This window comes from Vanessa tameamea, chromosome 28 (assembly GCF_037043105.1).
Source record: "Vanessa tameamea isolate UH-Manoa-2023 chromosome 28, ilVanTame1 primary haplotype, whole genome shotgun sequence".
NCBI lineage: Eukaryota > Metazoa > Arthropoda > Insecta > Lepidoptera > Nymphalidae > Vanessa > Vanessa tameamea.
The window spans coordinates 5,363,500-5,387,158 of NC_087336.1; the positions used below are offsets into that span (position 1 = coordinate 5,363,500).

Below are 23,659 nucleotides of genomic sequence, written 5' to 3' on the forward strand. Positions count from 1 at the left end.
TGGCGTACTGTCAAATAGTATAGAAGGCAATGATATTTAAATAAAGACAATTTTAGTACTTCTTATATTCCTAATAGTGCCTCGTACCGCACGTAAAGCGGTTGGTCCTGCACTTGAGCTAAAGTATCTATAGTCAAGTAGACGATTAGAAAGGATTTAGCGAAATCTTCAATTTCTATTAGTCCGATAGTGTTATTATTTTTAAAAAGTTACAAGTTTATCATAAATAAACCATATACGCTATAATGACCCGTATGACTTACGCTTAACACATATATTTCTACGACACACTGGTTGTTCTTGGAGAGTTGTAATATTTGGTTGATGCCGACGTAACGAGAAAAAACTTTATTGATACTTACATTGTCACGGATGGTATTGACCGCACTTCAATTATCTAAAATGTTTAATATACGTATAGTACGACAGAATTATTATAATAGCATCGACAAATTAAAAAAAAAAAAACAATCGAACGTCAATTTGACGAATGTATTTGGTCATATGACTTTAGAAATTATTACGTTTGCGTAAAGATCATTTTCGCATAAGAAATAAGAAAAAAAAAAAGATTTTGAAGGCGTATTTAATTCAGATGTGATCGGTTTTACGAATTAAGCCGATGCTACATCTACGTTGTGTCGCAGGTTACGCAGGTTGTAAATCATATTTATTTATTAATCAAATCAAATCAATTTTATTCAAGTAAACATCACAACGAAGCGTTTTTGAATCGTCGATATTAAAAAACTACCACCGTTTCGGAAAGCAGCCTCCAGCGAGAAGAAACGGCAAGAAACTCGCATAGTTGCTCTTTTCAAATAAACACATTTACAATGCAGTTTTTTTACAATAATTAGTGTCCTGTCATGGAACCCGAACCTAAATCCAGGCGTTTTTTTCTAAAAGTACTCATTTAATGAATAATAAGACTTATTATTCATTAAATGAGTACTTATCGTACCTTTGACCACGAGCTGGTACAAAGGTACGATAAGGTACAGGTACATTGTATCCTTTGTCAGCTTAAAATTAAATATAAATTTATTGATGTCAAAGTTACAAATTTAGAGTATGGGAAAGCACAAAGAATAAACTTACATTTAGAATTCTTATTAATGTCAAGTAGTATGTCAATTGATTTTAAGACATCTTTTTTCCTAACCGATAAACTGTCTCCATATAAAATTATAATATTAAAATTTTCATTGTATTTAAATTGCTTAATTTTATTTATCATTTCTGTGTATGATAGTCCTGGACTATATATATTAAGTACACTTTGCTTCAAATTATTGCTTAATAATGAGCCCATCCCTTGGCCCACCTTGTCCGAATACATACATGTATTATAAGGATTACAGGCTGGGTCAGACATTGTACGCATTAATAAATAATTTGTATGTTATCACTAACTTTGAAGAACAAAGTGGCAGATAGAATCTATTACCATATTAATTACTAAATGGGGGGGTAAAATCATAAAACAATTTCAAATAAACTCATTTATTTTTCACTTATATACTATTCAACAATGTAATCGAGACACCATTTATTAAACTGAAACTATTTAAAATCAAAAAAAGACAACTCTGTGACGTAACAAACAAAAAGAAACTCTTATAGTATAAGCTGACTAAGCGCTTTTGCGCGGTTAAGCGTTTGAGAATAAAACGGTTTGCTCAAACACAAACAATAGGCTATTTGATAATGCGAAAAATATAGTGTCAATTATTGTAATCAGTATATATTATGAGTTTAAAAATGGTTATTTATTAACGAAAGTTGAAAATAATGATTAATTAATTTAAAAATCCATAAATAAAAATGAACGTAAACGTTTGTCACGGACACAAAACGCTCCTGATTGGTCGGGTTTATGATGACGTCACTTGCTTGTTAACCTCGTTTTACTACTGTATGTGGATTATATGTGCCACAGATTACAATACAGGCAAGTGACGTCACCGACACTATTGCAGCGCCATATTGACCAAGTATCGTTTTCGCGCGCTTTTTAAGTATGGAAATTTTAATTTGATATTTTTCAGCAAATATGAATTAGCATTAAAAAAAAAAAAAAAACAACTTTTACTGGGTTCCTTAACCTCTACTAAATAATATAAAATGGATTTTAAAAACCAGTCAAATAGCCTATTGTTTTATTTGCGCAGTTTTATTAACACAAATGTAAATATCTATACTAACACGCCGATAATAATTTTACGCGAAGGAGCGCGTTTTCGTGAGCAAACGGATCTATAGATGATATATTAAATTGTTTAAAAGATTAAAATTAAAGAAAAGTATCCATTGAACACAAACTCGTTTTTTGAGCCTGAAATGTAAATATGTTTTATGTACGTTTATCCTAAAAAAGATCTATCATCGAGCTGTAGTTGCACCATTTCGTTTCCGTTGACAGGAGCGCTATGTTGAAGCAAGAGTTGCACGTTCAAGTTCGATAAATTCTGATTGGAAGAAACACATGCAATTTATTTAGCAATGTATTCCACAAGTCCAAGCTTACCACTCACCAGTTACGAATCATCAGTGAACCAGTGTATAATTGCAATAGTAATATCTTGCTCTGTCAATTGGTGGAACACTGACGTTTTGGGGAAAGGTTTGCCCTTATATATGTTTGGCTTATAACTTATTAAATGCAATCAACATCAAAATATACTTAATTTAGAAACTTTATTTGCGAGATTAATATAAATTTAACAATGGTTCCGAATGTAGAATGATACAAATCATACAATGGGATGCTCCCATTTAAAACATATTTTTCTTATGTAACGTGAACCAACACTCAAATGTGATTAGTGTTATTGATGACAAAACTCTTAGGATCTACGCTTGGTAGGGCTTTATGTGAGCCTGTCTTGATAGACCTGGACAATTCATCAGATATTCTATTGCCAAACAGCTGCTTTAATTCTGTTAGAGGGTGAGTGAGAGAGTTCAGAGTACTACAGGCGCAAGGAGCATAATTGGGAACAGAGATTCCCAAGAATGTAAAGAATGCTTCAAATTTGTTACGGCGCCAATGTTTATAGGCGGTGTTGACTCCTTACCGTCAGGTATCCCATTTGTCCGTCCGCCTACCAATCGCAGAAATGGAATTTTAGATTCTACCAAGAGGAAAAGGCAAGAGCTGCCAAGAAAAGGCAAGAAACTCAGTTATTCTTTGAATGAGGGTACTTCTGTGTACGCTCTGCGAAGACGCCTGTACAAAACTAATAGGTTTTCTTAGCTGTTCCTAAATCAATTTTATTATTATTTGTGAAACATATGCTTGTAATGTAGAATTATTTATCTTCAAATAAAGTATAGTAACAGCATGTTAACGTCTACTGGCCATGGGTAAAATTTGAAGGTTTCTACCACGCTGTTAAAAAAGCGGTTCAAATTAAGGAAATATTATATACTAACGTCGTTATCGGCGTTCATACTTAAGGAATATTCTTGACTTTGGTGCTGTTGAACCAGTTTTTGGGTTTTAGCGATACCACGGCCGCGTCTGGATTGTAAAAACGAATGGACCATATCTGGAAAGTACATCTAAATTATATCAACTAAATACTTTATCAAACATTTCAAGGCCAAATTTTCAGAAGCTTTACGGCGTTCTCTATTTTGCAGTGTTTAATTTCGTGCCTCGGATAGCACGTAAAGCCTTGCGTCATTCGCCTGAACTTTTTCCAGTTGCGTTTAAGTTAAATTCCTATCGGATTATTAGAGTGAGCGAATAGTATCAATATCCTTTTTTCAAACAATATATCCTTTTTTTTCTCGCTGGAAAAACGTATTACACGATTCCCCTACGTGGAGTGGGGGTGTATGAGGGTGGACTGTACCCCTGGACACCTGGACGAGACCCTAGTACACCGAAGTACCCACTAAAAACCAACTGTACCTCTCCTTCGCTTCAGTGGGCGCCACAGTATCGCTTTTGCATGACGGTCGGCCCGCCTATGCGGGCTACCAATTCCAAGGGGGATGACCAATTCTCGCTCATCGGATTATAAAAGTTAGGGAAAAGAGCACTTTCGTTTACGCACACACTTGTGCACCAAAACATCTCCGGTGCATTCAGCTAGGTCCTTGAGAAAACTCAAGAGGAAACCAGTCAAAAAATCATTCACCATCAATCAAGTAGTAAAAAATTAAGTTTTATTCACCGGTCGGTTCTGGAAGTTTCTCGCCCACGATCTGTGTTCTCGGAACGTCACTTAGTAGGGATAGAGCACGCGAAGAGTTCGGTATAATATTTCTTGAGTCCTGTTCATAAATATATGTAAGTAGTTGTTGCCTGCGGCTTTGCTCGCATTTTAAGAGTTGGTCGTAGTATAATGTGAAGGTAAAACTGGTTGTCTGTTTGATAAGCTTTCATGACTAAAACACTGAACCGAAGTTGATGAAATTTATTATGCTTAGATTGAACCCCAAGCCTACTTTTCTATACCTACCACCTACGAGCTCTAATATGCAGGAGAAGTCAGGACCTAAAACTAGTATGTTATAATGGTGATAATCAAATGTATTAAGCAAAAATACATGGGTATATTTTAATTTATATTGACCAGTCCATGAGGTTGTGGGAAGAGGTCACTACGAAAAGAGCGCATTATTGTACATCCTTTTGGGCATTGACGGCCCCAGATCCCTAAGTTCTGGGTTCAAGCTCAAGGTCAGGCCAAGTTCGGAAGTTTGAAGGTGTGTACAATCCCATAACTCGGAAAGCACGGCAGGTCGTTGCCCTGCGTATGAACTCTTTTATAAAGAGTGCACCTTTGTTTGCACACACACGTACTATCATAGGTCCTGCAAAGTTGGCTGATCTTCCTTGAGGTTAGTCGCCATGACCGAAATTGGTCAGAACCACATCTTGAAATGTTTATGTTAGAATTAAGAATACTATTATGTCCCCTAACCAGTGGCGGCGTTAGGGGACGCTATGAAGTGACGACTCAGGACGCCCAATTTGGAAGGCAGCCGAGATTTGGAGTCTCCTACACCCGTCCTACATACCATACGCATATTGTAAGAGTTGGTCCTAGATCACACTGGAATTGCGTTGGCTCCATAAGAAAAACAAAAGGTCGTTCCATGTTTTCTTTCGAAGGGCTGTCTTTGCCCATCCCAGGCCGACTCTGCTCATATAAAAGGGCGCCGAATGCATGGCCAGCCCGGGGACCCTAGATGGTTAAGGACGGCCCTGCCGCAAACAGTATGCCTCTCACTACATATGTCATCAACGGGTAGATCTTTTGCCTTAAATTACAAAACCCCTTAATAAAACCTACCTTGGCAAAGGTGATCATCGTAATCTCGATGACCTTGTCTTCCGCTATATTGTTCAGGGCCAAGTGTTGCGTTATTTCCTCAGGATTGCAATTCGTACCTTCGAACTGAGGATAAATTTTCGGTATATCATCATCATAATTGGCGCATTGCAATTATTACCGAAAAATAAAAATAAAAATATACTTTATTCAAGTAGGATTCTACAAGCACTTTTGAATCGTCATTTAACAAGCTATATTAAGTGAAGTTACCACCGGTTCGGAATGCAAATTCTACCGAGAAGAACCGGCAAGAAACTCAGCAGTTAGCTCATTTTCAACATTTAAAATATAAAGTAATGTTAGTTAAACACAATTAGTTATGTATATAGTACATCCTGCCTGGAAGTGAATAGGTTATCATGTATATCATCTTGTATTGAATAATATGCCTTCTTTACCAATCAAATCAAAATATACTTTATTCGAGTAGGCTTTTACAAGCACTTTTACACGTTTTTAACAAACAATGTATTTTGTATAATTGATAATTGTTTACAATTGACAAGAAAATATGGCAGTTTACAGCTAGGAAATTGGTAATTTCTGTGTTGCCGACTCAATAATATAAGGGCAGAGTTGGTAATAAAATTTGTAACAATGTTGTATAATTGATGGTGCCATTGTTATGAATTACAAATATTCATTTTTTTAATTTTATTTTGTACCGATAGGGCACAGATGATTTTGTCAATGTCACGTATGAAAATATTCATAATCAGAGCGTTTTCTCTGTCAATAGAATTTATTTGACATCATGATTAAACGCTTATTGAAATGTCCCACTGTTGGGTTATTATTGTGTGTTGGTCTTTGTGTGTATTAAGGAAGCCATATGATGTTGAAATTTTGCGACACGTGCCAACCAATCCAGGCTGCAAAAATCGTGCAGTATGGAGGAAAATGTAGTGCTTAAAACGTCTAAATCTTAACCGAATACTGCGGACGGAACCCAAAGAAGCACCACTAACTTTCCATGTGGTTAATTCATATTTACAATTTATCCCGTGCTCGGCGGTGAAGGAAAACAAAACATCGCGAGGAAACCTGCATGTGTCTAACTTCACCAAAATTCTGCCACACGTGTGACGAACAATCCGCGTTGGAGCAGCACCAAAGCCTTCATCTAAATCGGAGAGGAGGGTAAGCAGTATACACAGGCTGTAACTCCTCGAACCCTCGTTCTTCCTTTACATAAGACCAGGTGTTTTCTGACCAGCGAGGGCTTTTATACTTTCTGCTATGTATTACTTAACATCAAGTATACCCATCTCACCTCTATAACAACTAAATGCGATGGATGCTTAAGTCTCAGGTGCGTCCTCAAATCGGACTTAATCCTGAAACGTTTGGGACATCTTGTGCAGGCCCACACACGGACCCCGGTGTGGATTAATCTGTGGTTCCGCATAGCTGTCAACCTGTATATAGAGCATCTGTTTTTATTGGTAGATAAAACCAAATGAATCAGGAACTTTCGTATCGTATGGTATATATTCACCTCAATCCACAAACATGAGTACCGTAAGAAATACCAAATAACCCTGTACACTGTGTTGTTCTGCTCTGAATACGATAACGAAAATGAAACGAGCCTTATACCGGAACTATAACTATTTTCTGTAAGCGATCTAGCGCTGTTTTTTTAATAATTTGATCGGATGACGTAATAAAGATTTATCGCCGCAGCCAACTACAGTTCTAAATCTTACCAGTATTTGAGGTAATTGTTTACATGAACGGTCTTATCTATCGTAAAATATAATGATATGTTCGTATTTAGCGGTAGAAGCAAACGAATCCAAATAATGTCCAGCACCGACCTCCTGAAGGCGACCCCGCACACGTCGCACGGGTAGGGGCGCTCGCCCGTGTGCACGCGCACGTGCTCGTCGCGCACGGACGCCGAGCGGAACGCTCGCGCGCACACGGGGCACGCGTGCGCACGCGCCGCGCTCGCCGGGCCCCCCGCGCCCCCTGCGCCCCCCGCGCCGTGCACCTCCCTGCGGTGGAGCACTACGTTAAATCGCTTTAGGGTTGTGTATTTTTGAAACAAAATTACTTTGCTAGAATGAAAATCGTCAATCAAAAACTTTACGTGTGATAGAATTGTATCTGTGACGTTGTTTTAGTTGACTACGACGTTGGACCTGGTGGTTACAACAAATCGTGAGATCTTGGGTTCAATTCGCAGGCTGGGTCAATAAAAAAACTATTAAGTTTTAACGTCAAATAATTCTTAACTGCAACACAAATTTTAGAAAATGTTCATATAGCGTCAGTGCCTGAACCTTTTCAAGTCGTGTTGAAGTTGCCGTCCCATCGTATTACGAGTGTGAGGGAACAGGGAGTGCCACAGTATTAGTGCAAACACTAAAACATTACAATATGTCCAATGTAAGCTATACGAAGTCTCCCTTGAGAATGAGCGTTGTAACCAAAATCAGTCAGGAGAAAATGAACATTGGAAAAACTACTAATGTCCAGAGTTAATCTCACTTGATATGTTTCTGCAAAGCGGTACCGTTGTGCAAATTGTGACCACACTGGCCGCAAATCGTTGTCTGAATGTTATCTGTTAAGAATTAAAAAATAAATCAAAAAACAATCCGTAGTTAAATTTTCCCTAAAGTCCAGCTGCTGAGGAAGTACATCGTGCGGAAACTTAAATGTGCCCGATAAAATTCTGCCATATGTAGCACTTTCTTCTTTGTTCACTTGATGGTAAGGCGTTGTGCAAAAGTCTGAGTAGGCCTCCCAACGTCTCATCACATATTGTACCAGCAATATTTAATAATGTTATGTTCCGTTTTACAGGTTCAATAAGCCAGTGAAACTACAAGGGATATGATATCTTAGATTCCTAAGAACTATGGATAGATCTGGCTCTGGTCTGTGCAGGTTAGTTAGTTATATTTTTCTGGGATAAAAAGATTCCAGATTATAATATATCTCTGTGCCAGATTTCATTCAAATCCATTCAGTCGTTCTGGCGTGATTGGGTATCATACATCCATCCGTCAAAACTTTGGCATTTATAATATTAGTAAGGTACATACCCTCATTATCAATAAACTGCGAATCGTCACAATGCTCCTTCTTCCTATGCTTATAGAGATCAGTTTTGTTTGACAATACTGCGTCACAATCACGACAGGGAATCCTTCATGAAAAAGACGTAAAATATTTCAACAGGTTTAAGCGCCATCGATTTGCAAAGAATTAATTGAATCGTTAAGTTTTTTACTAGAGATACTAAAAACAGAGATTGGGTTCCAGACAGGCCCATTATCAAATGGACGATGTGACTTTGAAATGGCAACGAATTTACAATAAAAATATTGCAGCCCTGTCTTAAGCACAACAAGCGCCCAAGTGCAAACATGTTTCAGGTATGACCTACAAAAGATATTTAAGAACCTTTCGGGGCGCCTCACTGAGCCTCACTGGTTCAAGTCTTGGCCATCATTGGCGAGGCGCCTGGAATACCTGGATTAAGACGGGCTTGATCGACGGTATTTCTTATTATATTATTGCAACCAAGTAAATAGTATACGCGCCGCACACATTAATGGAAGTAAAGAGCGTCAAAGAGGAGGCATAACTGTATAAGAGGGCGTCATGTCGTTTGACGTCACGGCACGAGTCGATCTAAGCCCCAAGACGCGCCCAAAGAATTTCACATCAATAAAAATGGCAACACACACTTCTTTACTGAATGAAGTTTACTGTTTCCACAAAATTAAATAAATAAAATCTAATATATTAACCTGTAATTCTCTCTTATTATTTTCGTGAAACCTCCGTTGTCATCCTGTCCACTTTTCCCGTGTATTTTCTTTCTATGATATGTCATACTCCAACTTAAATTAGAATAATTCGTATAGTAGATTATATCGTCAAGACTCTATACTCATTATTTATGATAATTGGCCGTACTGGCTAATTGACCAGCTGATTGGCTGGCCAATGTCTATTAGCAACCAACCAATCTTGGGACCAAGATGTTATGACCCATATGCTTCAAGTTACCCTTCAAATCGGAACACGGACAGTACTAAGACGTATTGTTCTAGCGGAAGAACAAATTATGGGCGGGACGAGAATTGCTATTCTTTTGGAACACGGTGAAAGGTGAAAAATTCAAAACTGCTCTTATTTTTGCGCAAACATTTCCGCAATTGGTCTTGGCTAGTGTTCATAAAACGGCATCAGGCGACATCATCATTCGTAGTGGTTAGCATATTAGTTAATAATAAAGAGTTCACTACACTCTGGCACTTAGCTACATTCATTTCTCCCCCACCCAGCGTTTACAATGGAAAGTATGGCAAAACGCATTTTCCTGTCGAAAAGGGTCTTTTGATTGGTAACAGTGGAAGGGATGATATTCCACCTCAAAAAAGAAAGATGTTGTCACCGATTATAAATGGCCTAATTTTGCTTTTGCCTTCTTGATTTATATATTATATTTTGCCTTCTTGATTCCAATTAAAAAAAAATATAACGGATTAATTTTCCGGCGAAAAAAGGTTATCTTTAAATTGGTGACAGTGAAGGTGACATTAATTATATTAAATGACAAAATGTTGTGTTTGCCTTCTTGATTCCATTAAAAAAAATCTAACGGATTAAAGTTACACAATAATACCTGTTTGGAAATGTCATCTCACATTGATTACATTTGAAAATATAATTTTCATTCGCATGTTTCATACGACGATGCACTTGGAGATACGTCCAGTGGAGGTACGAGCGACCGCAGTCCTTAAATTTCATAATAAAATTAAATATTCTTGCACTTTCGTGTTGATTGACAACAATTAAAAATATACATACATATAATAAGTAATCATTGTTGGGGCTGGGATGTAATATCTTATTTATCTTATTATGTTTATATTTAAAAAATATATTGGTGTTTCTGTGGGCAACATTTTTGCACAACACGATCCAGTTATAATATCGTGTCATCTACAGCAAGTCGTCCAAGTCTTTGGCTGGTCCAGCGGAGACCGTGCAAACCGAAAACTGCAGTCTTCAGCAGGTTAAGCATTTTACAAGCCGCGCTTAAACTTGTCCGATCAACTGTTGCCGTTGTTACGCAAGCGCTTACCTGCGCAAACTTATTTGCACAGGGATACGCGTAGGCAAGACGATGCATTAATTATTAATAGCTAAACCAATAGAAAGAAAATCCGCTAACAATACTGTTTCCAAGATATTGTATTAAAGTCTATAAATGTGAGGAGAATATTTCATCAATCTGTTGTAATGTTGGTGGATATACTGATTTTCAACCACAATCAGGTTTGCTCGCAATCTTTACCTTCATTGCTAAGCACGAAATGCTGAAATCTCAGCGTAATTACTCGGGTTTGATGCCGCACTTTTCGGTTAAGACTCATGTTCTAGCCACTGGGTTTTGTCAGCTCACTACATAAGGTTATAAGGGTAACTCAACATACCTCACATAGAAAGTGCTTCACAACGGGAAACCCACCGTAGCCGAGAATGCCAGCGCTGGCAGGCCCCGCGGTACCTTCATTACGACCCTCAGCGGTACTGCGCTTGTAAAAGCCGTGGGTAGTTTTGTGTGTCGTGCATCTATTTGTTGCAATACGTTTGTTAATTACGAATTATTTCGTCGACACCGTCTCCTTGTCTATACCTAGCTGGTAAGGCTGATCCTTAGGGTATGGGATACCAGATCTTGTGTGTAGTGTTTATACCAAGCTTTTTAGTGTTAGAATCCCTTGCTCACGTAAAGTTTAGTAGTAGGTCAAGTAAACTAGGCACGGGTTAGTGATCCTAATTCCTCTCCAATCGTGTGCGATTGCTGTCCCATGGAACGATGAGAGTAAGGGAAATCGAGTGATCATATCCTTGCAAACATTTATGCTACTAGTCTACAAACATGGCTTCGCACACGTGTGTGGGGAGTTACGCAGGTGTTAGGTAGCCTTTATCATTTCCTGAAGCGGGTACACCCTAACAACATTTATGCACACTTTCATCGTGATTCGTGCACGCGTGCGGATTATTCACGTGTTAGGTATCCTTCAACCTTTCCTGTACCTAGCAACATGCATGCAAAGTTTCATGAGGATCGGTTGAGTAGTTAAGACGTAACAAACAAACAGATTCACTTACACATTTATAATATTAGTGCAGTATACTATACGCGAAGAGATAGTTGATAGTTTAAGATTACTCACCGCAGCTTAAATTAATCAGATTAGAGTCACAGCTGTAAGAATTACAAAAGCTGAGATTTCCCAAAAAAAAAATATCTATTCTTACCTAGAATACGTAGCGAAAGATACTTTACAGATATGACAAGTGAAGGGATTTTTTATCCCTTTATGGATAATCCTATGGCTGTTCAGAGCATTTTCCATGTAGAATACGCTGAAAATAATACTTTATAAATATACTAGTTGTCGCCTGACTAAGATCGATCAATAGGTGTTAGTTATGAAAAAGTAACCTATTTTTCCTTGGAGTTCAGCTTGCTTTATAACAAATTTCATCAAATTCGGTTCAGTGGTCGTGAAAGAGCAACAGACAGAAAGAGTTACTTTCGCATTTACAATATTAGTATTTTTTTTTAGTATGGTGAACTGGCTTCCTGATGATAAGCGGTCACCACCATCCATAGACACTAGCGCTGTAAGAAATATTAAAAACTCCTAACATTGTCAATGCGCCACCAATCTTGGGAATTAAGATGTTATTGTGCCTGTGGTCACACTGGCTGTCTCACCCTTCCAACCGGAACAAAACAAAACTGCGGACGGGAAAATTGACAATTCGCTGTGAAGTAGTCTCGACCGCATAGATATTAATTGTAAGAAATATCAACAATTCTTTACATTTCAATGCACCATCAACCTAAAACTTTATATTCTTGTGCCAGTAGTTAAACTTCCTCAATCAGACTTCAAACAGAACAATACTAAGTTTTGCTGTTTGAATCCCGAGTCAATATTTTTGACTCGGAATTCTTAAGTTACCGAGAAATTCTCGGTATCAGCCCAAGATTTCGGAAAACACGTTTATCCATTGGAGTTTTGGGTGAATTATTTTCAGTCCTATCAGATTTGCCGTCCCATCTGATTATGCGAGTCGGGGTAGCTGATTTGTACAGTTGATATTTATAAGTTTGTCATGTTACTTAAGTCAATTTAATTAAATTCATTCTATGTACTAACTCTTCACAATATTCGCATCTAAACGCCTTTTCGATATTGACAACGCGAATGATATTTCTCGCTGCATCGTCAAGTGCGGACAGTAAGATCTCACTTTGTTCGTTTTTCACTTCACGTTCAATGCCTTTCGTAAGACGTGGGTATTCTATAACAATTTCGGTCAAATCAGATATCAATAAATCACCTAGTTGCTATAATCAAGAAACGATTCGTTTTGCTTACTGGTACCAAAAATAGCTATGCCCACAAAAGGTGTTATGGCATATAAACAAAGTTTAACATTGCATTTACGCGATATCATTGATCGAAATCTGGAATAATCTATGATATTCATAATGAACTCGCGAATAAATCGTGTTTTAAATGTATACACATGCCAATATTCTCACGATAAAATTCACTTATTTAGGATAAGTGAAACGGCTCTAAAATATGGGGACGATGATGAATTTGATGATATTGTTGGTGATTATGATGGTGGTGATGATGATGATGACGATAATGATTTTTATGATAATGATGATGGTGGTGATAATGATGATCGCGATGACGATGATGTTGATTATAAAGATGATGCCAGTGATCATAATGATGATCATGAAGATGATGATCATAATGATGATCACGATCACGATGATGATGATGATCATAATGATGATCACGATGACGATGATGTTGATTATAAAGATGATGCCAGTGATCATAATGATGATCATGAAGATGATGATCATAATGATGATCACGATGACGATGATGATGATGATCATAATGATGATGATGGTGGTGGTGGTGATGATGATCGCGATGACGATGATGTTGATTATAATGATGATGCCAGTGATGATAATGATGATCATAATGGTGATGATGGTGGTGATGATGAAGATGATGATCATGATAATGATGGTGATTAGGATGATGATCGTGATGATAATTATGATGTTGATGATCAATGCCTTGATTATCTTCATATTTTTACATACCAACAACTCGAACCGCGTGTCTGACGATGCCACTGGTCGGCGACAGCTGTTCCGTAGCTTCGGTTTCCTCTTTCAGTTCATTAGTGAACTCCTCTATACATTCAGTCGCCTTATTGGCATGATCCTTAAATTTCGATTGTATATTATCAAGTCGAATTATCAAAATAATATACTAAAACAATTTTTTTATTTTCTCTTATAGCTATTGTTGTGTCCCGGTGAGCCAGTGTAACTACAAGGGACATAATAACATCTTAGTATCCAAAATTGGCGGCAGGAGGAGGCTGACCTAATGGAAAATGATTACCACCGCCCATGGACATCTGCAACACCAGGGGGGTTGCAGGTGCGTTGCCGGCCTTTTAGGAAGGAGTACGCTCTTTTTTTTAAAGGTTCCCAAGTCGTATCGGTTCGGAAAAACCGCCGGCGAAAGCTGGTTCCACAGAGTGGTTGTGCGAGGCAGAAAATGTCTTAAAAATCGCGCTGTTGTGGATTTTCGGACAACTAGGTGGATAATCTAGGACTGTTGAAATATATATATACTACATCCATATTACTAATGTGTTTGAGCGATAGTGACAACTAATAAAAAATAAATATGCTAGATATTTTTCTTTGTGTATACCGTATCGGTGATCGGTGAATCGATCGGTGTAGAAGATTCAACTATTTATAACAAACCTGTGCATCGTTTTCATCTCTGAACGCTCGGCAGCACATCGCACAGGTCAACACCAGCGCTGGAGACAGTTCCTCTTCGTGAGCTCGCAAGTGCATTCGGAGACGAGACCGTCTGGTCAGTTGTTTGAAGCAGATGTGGCATTGGAAAGGTTTTATCTGTGAATTATCTGTCAGGTCTAGACGAACTCAATTATAAACACTTGCACGTAAAGCTGATCAACTAGCCGTTGGAAATATGCCTAATTTATGTTTTATATGAATAAGTCGAGAGTTGTCGTGGGATACTATGTTGGAACGAAGTTGCTTTCGCTATATAATTAATTAAATAGCAAACATAATGAAATAATTTAAAAGTACTTTGAGAATAATTATACGACAACGACATAATTAAAAATCTCCTGTGGATTAAAATAATAACAGAAAATAAGTTTTATAATATCATACAAAAGAGTTAGAGAGAAAGATAAAAAGAGAGGAAGGTGACCTAGAGAGGGTATAACGCTTTTCCTTTACGTAACGATATCTGCCAGTCATTATTTTATTTTTTTTTCTCGTTGGAGATACGGGGTATGTGGGGCGTTGATGGCGCCGTAAGACCCACTAAAAGACCAGCGATACCCACTCCGTCTTTTCAGGGTCATCATCATCGGTTGCGCATGATACCGTGACGCAGAAAGAGACCATCTCCTTCCAGCAAGTCTCGCTGCCTAGCATGGCGGTTATCAGGCACGGGAACGAGAGATCTCCAATCACCAATAAGGAATGCCTCTGGGTCCCCCAAGCAAGTACACTCCTTCTGGGTGTGACGCACCGTGTCCAAAGGCACGCCAAACTTGCACTCTAATGTAAGCCCAGTAAAAGCACTTTCCCATTCTTCTGCCCACGTTTTTTAACGATATATAAACATAATTTACGGGGGTAACGTATTCCTACACAATGACCAAAACTTACCTCTCTAATCTCTCCCACTTTATCTCATTTCTTCCTCTTTATCTAGCATTGTGGATACCTTATAGAAAGCAATCCGACTAACTTTAGAGGGTCATGTGAATGTGATATTCTTACCACTAAAACGATAGGCGTCTTAAGCTTTTCGACATATATACTAAACGTGACTTCTTAAACTTAACTATTACCTGTAAATGTGTAACGCCATGTTCGTCTAACGTCTGCTTGTCAAGGAATCTTTTGCCGCAAGTCACACAGACGTAACGCCTGGTGTCAGTGTGTGTTCGACTGTGCTTCGTCAGGGTTGCCCTACGGAACAAACATCGATTCATATTTAATTTTGGAATATACTTCACCAATAGATTTTTTACAAAAATAGAAATGTTCAACGTATATCATAACTGGTGATTGCGGGTTCAAACTCAGTCAAGCACCACTGAATTTTCATGTGCTTAATTTGTGTTTATAATTCATCTCGTGCTCGGCGGTGAAGGAAAACATCGTGAGGAAACCTGCATGTTTCTAATTTCAACGAAATTGTGCCACATGTGAACCCGTAGGACCCATGGAGCAGCGTAGTGGAATATGCTCCTAACTTTCTCTTCAAATGGAGAGGAGACCTTAGCCCTGCAGTGGGAAATTTACAGGCTGTATACAATTTGTAGGCTGGCAACAATTGAAAAGGTTATCTCTGCTCATCTATCTTTACTTGCACCAAGAAAAATTTTATTTCGTATCTGATTTTGGAGTACCCTTACCTTAAAAAGAACGTCTTCCCGCAGCCCTTGACCGGACACTGCCAGCGTTTCTGCTTGTCGTGCTGGAAGTGCACGTGGTCGAATAACTCGGTTTCCGTGTCAAACTTGACGTTCTCGCACTCCGAACACGCGTAATGACCGTCCGACGTTATGAGGTTCGATGTTTCGTGGAATTGCCTTTTCAAAATTTAAACATAAGAATTTATTTTATTTACTTCGTATAGAGTGGCCGTCTGGCAAATGAGCCACCTGATGGTACCACCGCCACATATACATTGGTACTATGAGTAATATTGACCTATCCTTACATCGCCAATGCGCCACCACACTTGAGGATTAAGATGTTACGTCCCTTGTACCTGTAACACTGTACACCTTTCAAACCGGAACACAACAATATTTATGTTGTTTGGCAGTAGAATATATGATGAGTGGGTGGTAACCAGACGGGCTTGCACATAGCCCTGCCACCAAAACCAACCAATTTTACCAATTTCAAAACTGGCGTGATGAAATAAACTAGAAGCCTTCGTAAAAAGAAGTGGAGACTTTCCCAGGAGCCCAGCAGTTGGACATTAACAAGCTGTTACGTTAGTTTTCTTTACATTTTTGTGATGTTTCTTTAAATTCGTATCTGCATTAGGATTAAGTTACGATGTCCTAAAACCTTTTCGATTTTATTATAAATGGAATTTCTAAATAAATTAAAATTAGCAATCAAATTGAATAGCTTCAAAACACTCACATATGAAATTTGAGTCTCACTTTGGACGTAAACGATTCGTTACAATTATGACACGTCATAATCTGAGAGTCCATTTGTTCCCGGTTCTTCTTCTTACGGCCTCGCTATTATAGACAATATCATAAACAAAATGTCTAAGAATGCTTGGGCTGTTTCTTTCTGATATTGGTTATATGTAAACACTCATAAAATGACAAAAAAAAACTCGCTGAGTTTCCTTCGCCGGTTGTTCTCATGTGAGGGTATTTTCTTTTCTGAACCGGTAGTAGGTAGTGTTTAATTTGAGAATCAATATCTAAGTGTAATGCTTTTATATTGTGCCCAGCTGTGCCCGCGACTTCGTGCGCGTTCGAATTTAACAAAAAAGTTATTGTAGCCTAAGTTACTCCTTATTACATCAACTATCTGCCAGTGAAAGTCCCGTCAGAATCGGTCCAGCCGATCCAGAGATTAGCCGGAAGAAACAGATAGACAGACTAAATTGAAAAAAAAGAACAGTTAATTTGTTATATGCATTTAGTAAAAAACATTTTATTTGATTTAAAATATTAATTGTCATGCATAGACAGGCAAAATTTATTGACTGCACATTGATGGTCTTGTGCCTAGCATATGAAATCACAGCTCCCGAGGTTATGATTTCGAACCTCGGAACAGACCAACAAAAATATATTTTTCGCTTGATTCTTGCCACTTGTGATGGATTTGCCCCCTAGGAAATAAAGGTGTACTTGACCTAAAACTTCACTAGTAATTGACTAATCTCCCTTGAGGAACATCGCCGTGAAATCGGTCAAGACATTAACACAGGTTAGTCACACTTCTGACCGTCAAATAGAATTATTTTTGAATCGATGATATTTGCCTACCCACCAATTCAAAGTAAAATTATTTGGACCAAAGTCCACAGAATAATATCAAAAACCCTAAGCCCCATGATGTTTTCTGATGAGGTTTTGATCAAGGCGTATATATTTAAGGGAGACTAGAGCTCTGTACGATTTTCTAATAATGACTATTTTGTAGTAAGTTTGTTTTTAAACTTTACCGCTATTAATAGGTCCTTGTCACCAGACTCTTCGAGAGGACGAGGTTTTCCTTGAGCTCTCTATAAAAGAAATAAATATATGAAATGTACAAAAAATGGTCATGATAATTACCATTGCATGTAATCTTAACCAATGATTCTAAGTTCAAAGGTCAAGTGATCCTGAAACACTTCATGTACACAATTTTATACTTGATTTCGTTCTCGACGCTGGAGGTAAACATTTTGAGGAAATCCGCACGTGGCGTATGAGAATCTGCCAATTCACATTTGAGCAGCGTAGATTATGCTCCAAACATTCTCTTCAAAATGGAGAGAAGGCTTTTGACCAGCAGTGGGATATTAAAAGGTTGTTAATATACTTGGAGCCGAGATGGGAAAGTGGTTAGAACGCGAGTATCTTAACCGATGATTGCGAGTTCAAACCCAGGCAAGCACCACTGAATTTTCATGTGCTTAATTTGTTTATAATTCATCTCGTGTTCGGCGGTGAAGGAAAACATCGTGAGGAAACCTGCATGTGTCTAATTTCAACGAAATTCTGCCACATGTGTATCAACCAACCCGCATTGGAGCAGCGTAGTGGAATATGCTTCAAACCTTCTCCTCAAAGGGAGAGGAGGCCTTAGCCCAGTGGGAAATTTAAAGGCTGTTAATGTGTAATGTAACTTATTTTTTTACAAATATACGTAGCAGTTATAAGTTAATCTTTTACGAAATATCAACTATCATAACAGAAAATCCTAATGAAATTATATAGTTGCGGGATATACAATTCTCTTTTCCGTCTGTGTAACATCCACTCATCAGGTATTATTGTTGTATTTCGGTTTGAAGGATGAGTGAGACAATATAACTAACGGCACAAGGAGCGTAACATCTTAGTTCCCAAAATTGGAAATTAAGCGCTTATTGGCGCTGTAAGGAATTATTAATATTTCTTACAGCGCTTAAGTCCGTGGGTGGTAGTGACACCTTACCATCAGGTGGCCTATTTGCCCATACGCCTACATGTTTTTTTACAACATGTTTGAACATGTAAAGATTTTACGTATTAGTAAATGAGACAGTGTAAATACAGGCACAAAAGACATAACAATTTAGTTCCATAACTTTATGATGTAAAGGTAGTTAAAATTGAATATGGCGACAGTGTATATGGGCGGTTGTGACTACTCACAATCAGGTATCCCATTTGCCAGTCAGCCAGCTACAAAAACAAATTATCATACCTTTAAGAAATCCTCTTCAGACGGCACGTACACTCCCGAATCATCTTTTAACATGGATTTCTGCTTCCGTTTTCTACATTTGTGGCTCGTCAGAGACTCGGACGAAGGAAATATTTGACTAAAATATTTTGAATCATAAGAAAAAATACTTTATTTTACATATATTCTGTAAAATAAAGCATAAATACGCTGTTTCGTCCATGTGGATTACAGTTTGTGACGAAAACACTTCGAGAATTTGCCTACAACCAACTCCAACTTTACCCCATATGTTCATCCTTGAGTTCAAATTTGCTTCGTACCAAAATTTCACCAAAAACATATCAGTGAGTTAGCCGTGAAAGCGTTACGGACAGATTTACTTTATCTTATATGATATTATCTATAGATATAACTAGGAGGTTACTCTATACAGTTTTATTGGCACTCGAGATCAGCAGCCTTTTAAAGTAGCCATTAGACCAGGTAGTCAAATCTGTTATGATTAGTGTGAAAGAGTTTGAACAGTTTTCAGAACTTATGCACCGGTAAGACTTCTTTAGACTAATTACTTGATTAGATTAATTGTGATAAAAAGCTAACCTGCAATTAAAGCACTTATGTTTCTTCAGTTCATCGTAGTTCCGACCATCTTCTTTAACCTTGAAGATAATATTTCCCAGGTAAGTTTTAATGTTAACGAATAAATTATTAAAATTAAACTTTGGTAAGTAACAGGACTTTACAATCTATACTTAGCTACGTACTCAAAATGTCTTAATGGATAAAACATCTTAACCGAAAACCGTTTCTAATTATATGAAAGCAATATTTTTAGGGCATAAATTTGTGTGCACAATTAAGTTTGCCCTGATCCAAGATCCAAAATCGACCGAACCGAATCTGGATCGTTGTATTATTGGAAGTATGTTAGGAGAATGACAACGATTACGTTCCGATCACCATAAACAGTTAGTAGAATTGGAAAACTCAGTGAGGATATCTGCATTTATCAGTCACTGTTATAAAGCGTGATTGAGTAAGTTCTAATATATAATTATTATGCAATCCATTTAAACAAATGAATACATATAGTCCCTGGACTACTGGATCCTGATCCATGGTCCATTTTGGCACTTGATTACTATCAAGCTGATTTTTCGTGAGTAGCTTCATTATGATGAGACGCCCAACAATTTCCTGTACGAAAACTCACGATTGTGGTAGCTAACAGAGGTACTGTTAGCTACCACAATCGTGAGGATAAAGGACAAGGATAAAATATGGCGATTTGATGATTCTCATAAATTTATTAGTAACTAGGTTTTTTTTGTTAAATCTCAAAATAATGATACACCAAACAAAACACAAACAAATAATTTTAATATGTACCGCTTTATTTTTTTATTATTTTATAGTTTAAGTCTATAAGTATTGACAACGAACACTGATGTACAGAAAATCTAATAAGGTTGTTACATCGTTCTTAATACAGTAGAACATAAAATAAAATGTATTAAATAAATAACAAACGATCAAATCCTGTCTAGTCTATCCAGTCTGATATTACCAGTCGTCGAATTCAATAAAAATATGTTACAGGTCACACTTCATCACATAACTCTTTTTATGTGCGTGTATTTGATACTTACCTAAATTACTCAAAACTTACCTTAAGCAGCTTCTCTAGCTGTTCAGTGACGTCATCGTCTCCGGTTTGCACGATCCATATCGAGTCGTCGCTGCTGTCTATACACTCTTGTTTGACTTCGGTTGTAAACGTTCGATGTTCTATCTGTTTAAAACTATATCTTACGAACAAGTTACGGACTTAAACAAGCTACGGTCGAAATTCTTCCATAATCTTTATTGAAGATTTGCAATATATTTTTGAATTTAGAACAAAAGAAAAAAATCAGTTGAAAAAGGTCCAGGTTTGTTTTGTCTTTGCTTTATATTTATATAAAGGAACAATAGGTAAGTTCAGGTAAAAGTTACCGATTCCAGAGGTAAATTAAATCTAATAAAGAAATTATTGTTTGTGGAGATTTTAATATAAATTTACTGCATAATACAACCACAAGTATTAGATTCAGATCATTATTAAGTTCATATAATCTGGTAAATCTGTTCTTAGAACCAACTAGAATAACAGATTCCACACCAACTTGCATAGATAACATATTTGCAACCCATATTCCACAAAATAAAATGATTATTAATAAACTAAATTCAGATCATTGTGGACAACAAGCTTTATTTAATTTCCATGTTAAAAAAATAAGCAATTCCGAAAAAATAATGTTTGTTCCTTTGACCACAAGTCGTATTGAGAAGTTTAGAAGTAATATTATGGCCAATCTCCCACACCTATCTTTTAGTGATAATCAAAATGTTTTGTATAATAATCTATTTAAATTAATTAATTAGCAACAAGTTTAATGCCATATTCACTTCTAAAACAGTTAATACAAAAAACTTTTTAAAATTCAATGATTAAAGTAGGCAACGAATGTACGAGATTTATAATGAAAGGACGTACAATCACAGTGCCACTTTTGCCAACTATGTAAGTAACTATTCTAAATTATTTGGAAAAGTGTGCTTTTTGGCAAAGTCTTTAACTATAAAAAATAGAATTAAGAATGCACATGACAAAATAAAAATGACTTGGAAAATTATTAATTGTGAAACTGGTACAGGTGGCAGTCGCAGCTCCGAAGTGAACTTAAATTATAATAAAAAAGTCATAAATAGTGAACGGGAAGTTGCTTCAGTTTTTGAACATTTTTTTTCTGACATACCAGTTTCTACAACTAAGTTACTTATTTCTTCTCCAGCAGTTGCCGAATCATTGTTGAAAGAAAATGTACGAGAATGCAAATCAAAATTTGATTTTACCCCTGTAAACGCCAATGACATAATTTGTACATTTAAGTCATTAGACATTAAGAAAACTGCTGATCTATGGGGTATTTCTGTAAAGGTGATTAATTCAATTATTGACGCGATTGCACCTTTGCAAAGCCTTTGATTGTGTTCAACATGAAACTCTGGTCAGGAGACTATATCACTATGGAATTAGAGAATGTGCACTCGACCTTCTGACTTCTTATCTTAACAATAGAATTCAGAGGGTTGACGTTAAAGGGACAAGGTCTCCTGGGGTCTCAGTTGGTATGGGGGTCCCACAAGAATCAATTCTTGGACCTTTTCTATTCCTCGTATACATAAATGACATGCCCTTTCTTGTTGGGAACAAACATGATATAGTATTGTTTGCTGATGATACCTCTTTGATTTTTAAAATAGGAAACAGGTACAGTATGACGATGTAAACAATGCTATGTCTGATATAGAACACTGGTTTAGCGTAAATGATCTTAGGCTGAATAATAAAAAAAACTAAAATTGTAAAATTTAGCACACCAAACGTGCAAAATGTAAAACCCGATGTACTTATCAATGGGGAATCGATGGATCAAGTTGAAACAACTGAATTTCTTGGCCTTACTCTTGATGCCAAGTTACAGTGGCTCCCCCATATAAACGGATTGGCGGGTAGACTGAGTTCTGCGGCATTTGCGGTCAAAAAAATTAGATTATTTACCGATGTTTATACGGCTCACCTAGTTTATTTCGGTTACTTTCACAGTATAATGTCCTAAGGTATTATGCTTTGGGGTAACGCAGCCGCTAGCCATACTATATTTGTGCTGCAGAAGAGGGCTATTCGCGCAATCTATAACCTAGGATCCAAGGAATCATTAGGTATAAATTTAAAGAAATTATGATATTAACTGTTGCTTCTCAATATATATTCTGTAATGTTTTGTATGTAGGGTAAAATATTAATGTTTTTATGAGAAAATGTGATTATCATACCATTGGTACAAGGAACAAACACAATCTTGTTACTCCTGTTACTCGACTGTATAGAGACAGTAACTCTTTTGTGGGGCAATGTATACGCTTCTACAACAGGATCCCAGAAAGCGTTCAAAATGCTTCTGTTGCCAAATTTTAAAAATTTGTTAAGGAACACTTGTGTGCGAAAGGTTACTATACAATTAGTGAGTTTATGTTTGATAGCACACCTTGGGAATGAAACGATCGCCTCCTTGCTGTTTCTATTCATATACAATTATGTATCTAATTAATTTGACAAAAAAAAATGACCCGCTGAGTTCTTTCGCCGGTTCTTCTCAGGTCAGGGTGTTCCTTTTTCCGAACCGGTGGTAGTGTTTAATTTGACCATCAATAAGTAAGTGTAATGCTTCTATGTTGAATAAAGGATTTTGAATTTGAGTTTGAGCGCGCGCTTCCGCGGCTTCCTGTTACACACTTCCGTCCCTTTTCACGAAATCGCTTCCCAATTGTCGAAAAGCGAGACAGAAGATGTTACACATAAATATTATTTAGTATAAATTAAATATCAACTAACCGATTCATTTGAATTATTATTTTCGGAATTTTGGTTTTCTTCTTTACCTTTAAAAATACAATCATAATTATAATACTTAAAATTATATATAAAGTTAATTAACCGTCTGAATTACGACTGGCTAATTAGTGGCTAGCTTATCGAACTGCTGATCCTTAGGTCCTGGGTTCTAAGCTAAGATCGACCCAATTAAGTTTTCATGTCAAGCCGTTCTCACTAGTAGTCTTAAGTTTAGAATCTGAAGGTATTGGGTCTCAAGTCTCATTGTTTTGTATA

At 37.1% G+C, this 23,659-nt stretch overlaps 3 protein-coding genes across 3 annotated transcripts; 1 reads left to right on the top strand and 2 right to left on the bottom strand.

The window, feature by feature from the left end:
- Positions 1 to 2,359: 2,359 nt before the first annotated feature.
- Positions 2,360 to 12,866, bottom strand: LOC113391903 (zinc finger protein 808-like). Its single transcript, XM_064219399.1, has 14 exons — positions 12,788 to 12,866; positions 12,566 to 12,710; positions 11,655 to 11,762; positions 10,820 to 10,958; positions 10,003 to 10,118; positions 9,122 to 9,214; positions 8,411 to 8,514; positions 7,851 to 7,926; positions 7,175 to 7,354; positions 6,628 to 6,772; positions 5,313 to 5,417; positions 4,188 to 4,287; positions 3,439 to 3,554; positions 2,360 to 2,471 (listed from the first exon to the last, which is right to left on the bottom strand). The coding sequence occupies exons 1-14, from the start codon at positions 12,864 to 12,866 to the stop codon at positions 2,367 to 2,369; spliced, it is 1,611 nt and encodes a 536-aa protein (XP_064075469.1). The 3' UTR covers positions 2,360 to 2,366.
- A 34-nt stretch (positions 12,867 to 12,900) lies between these two features.
- LOC135194216 (prostatic spermine-binding protein-like) lies at positions 12,901 to 13,479 on the top strand. The gene has a single exon (XM_064219400.1). It carries the CDS (start codon positions 12,901 to 12,903, stop codon positions 13,477 to 13,479), a length of 579 nt encoding a protein of 192 aa, XP_064075470.1.
- Positions 13,480 to 13,540: 61 nt separating this feature from the next.
- On the bottom strand, positions 13,541 to 21,122 carry LOC135194217 (zinc finger protein 81-like). Its single transcript, XM_064219401.1, has 11 exons — positions 21,108 to 21,122; positions 20,612 to 20,734; positions 20,029 to 20,139; positions 19,543 to 19,601; positions 18,961 to 19,078; positions 17,729 to 17,788; positions 16,681 to 16,784; positions 15,936 to 16,112; positions 15,366 to 15,486; positions 14,230 to 14,385; positions 13,541 to 13,672 (listed from the first exon to the last, which is right to left on the bottom strand). The coding sequence occupies exons 1-11, from the start codon at positions 21,120 to 21,122 to the stop codon at positions 13,541 to 13,543; spliced, it is 1,176 nt and encodes a 391-aa protein (XP_064075471.1).
- Between the last annotated feature and the right edge of the window lie 2,537 nt (positions 21,123 to 23,659).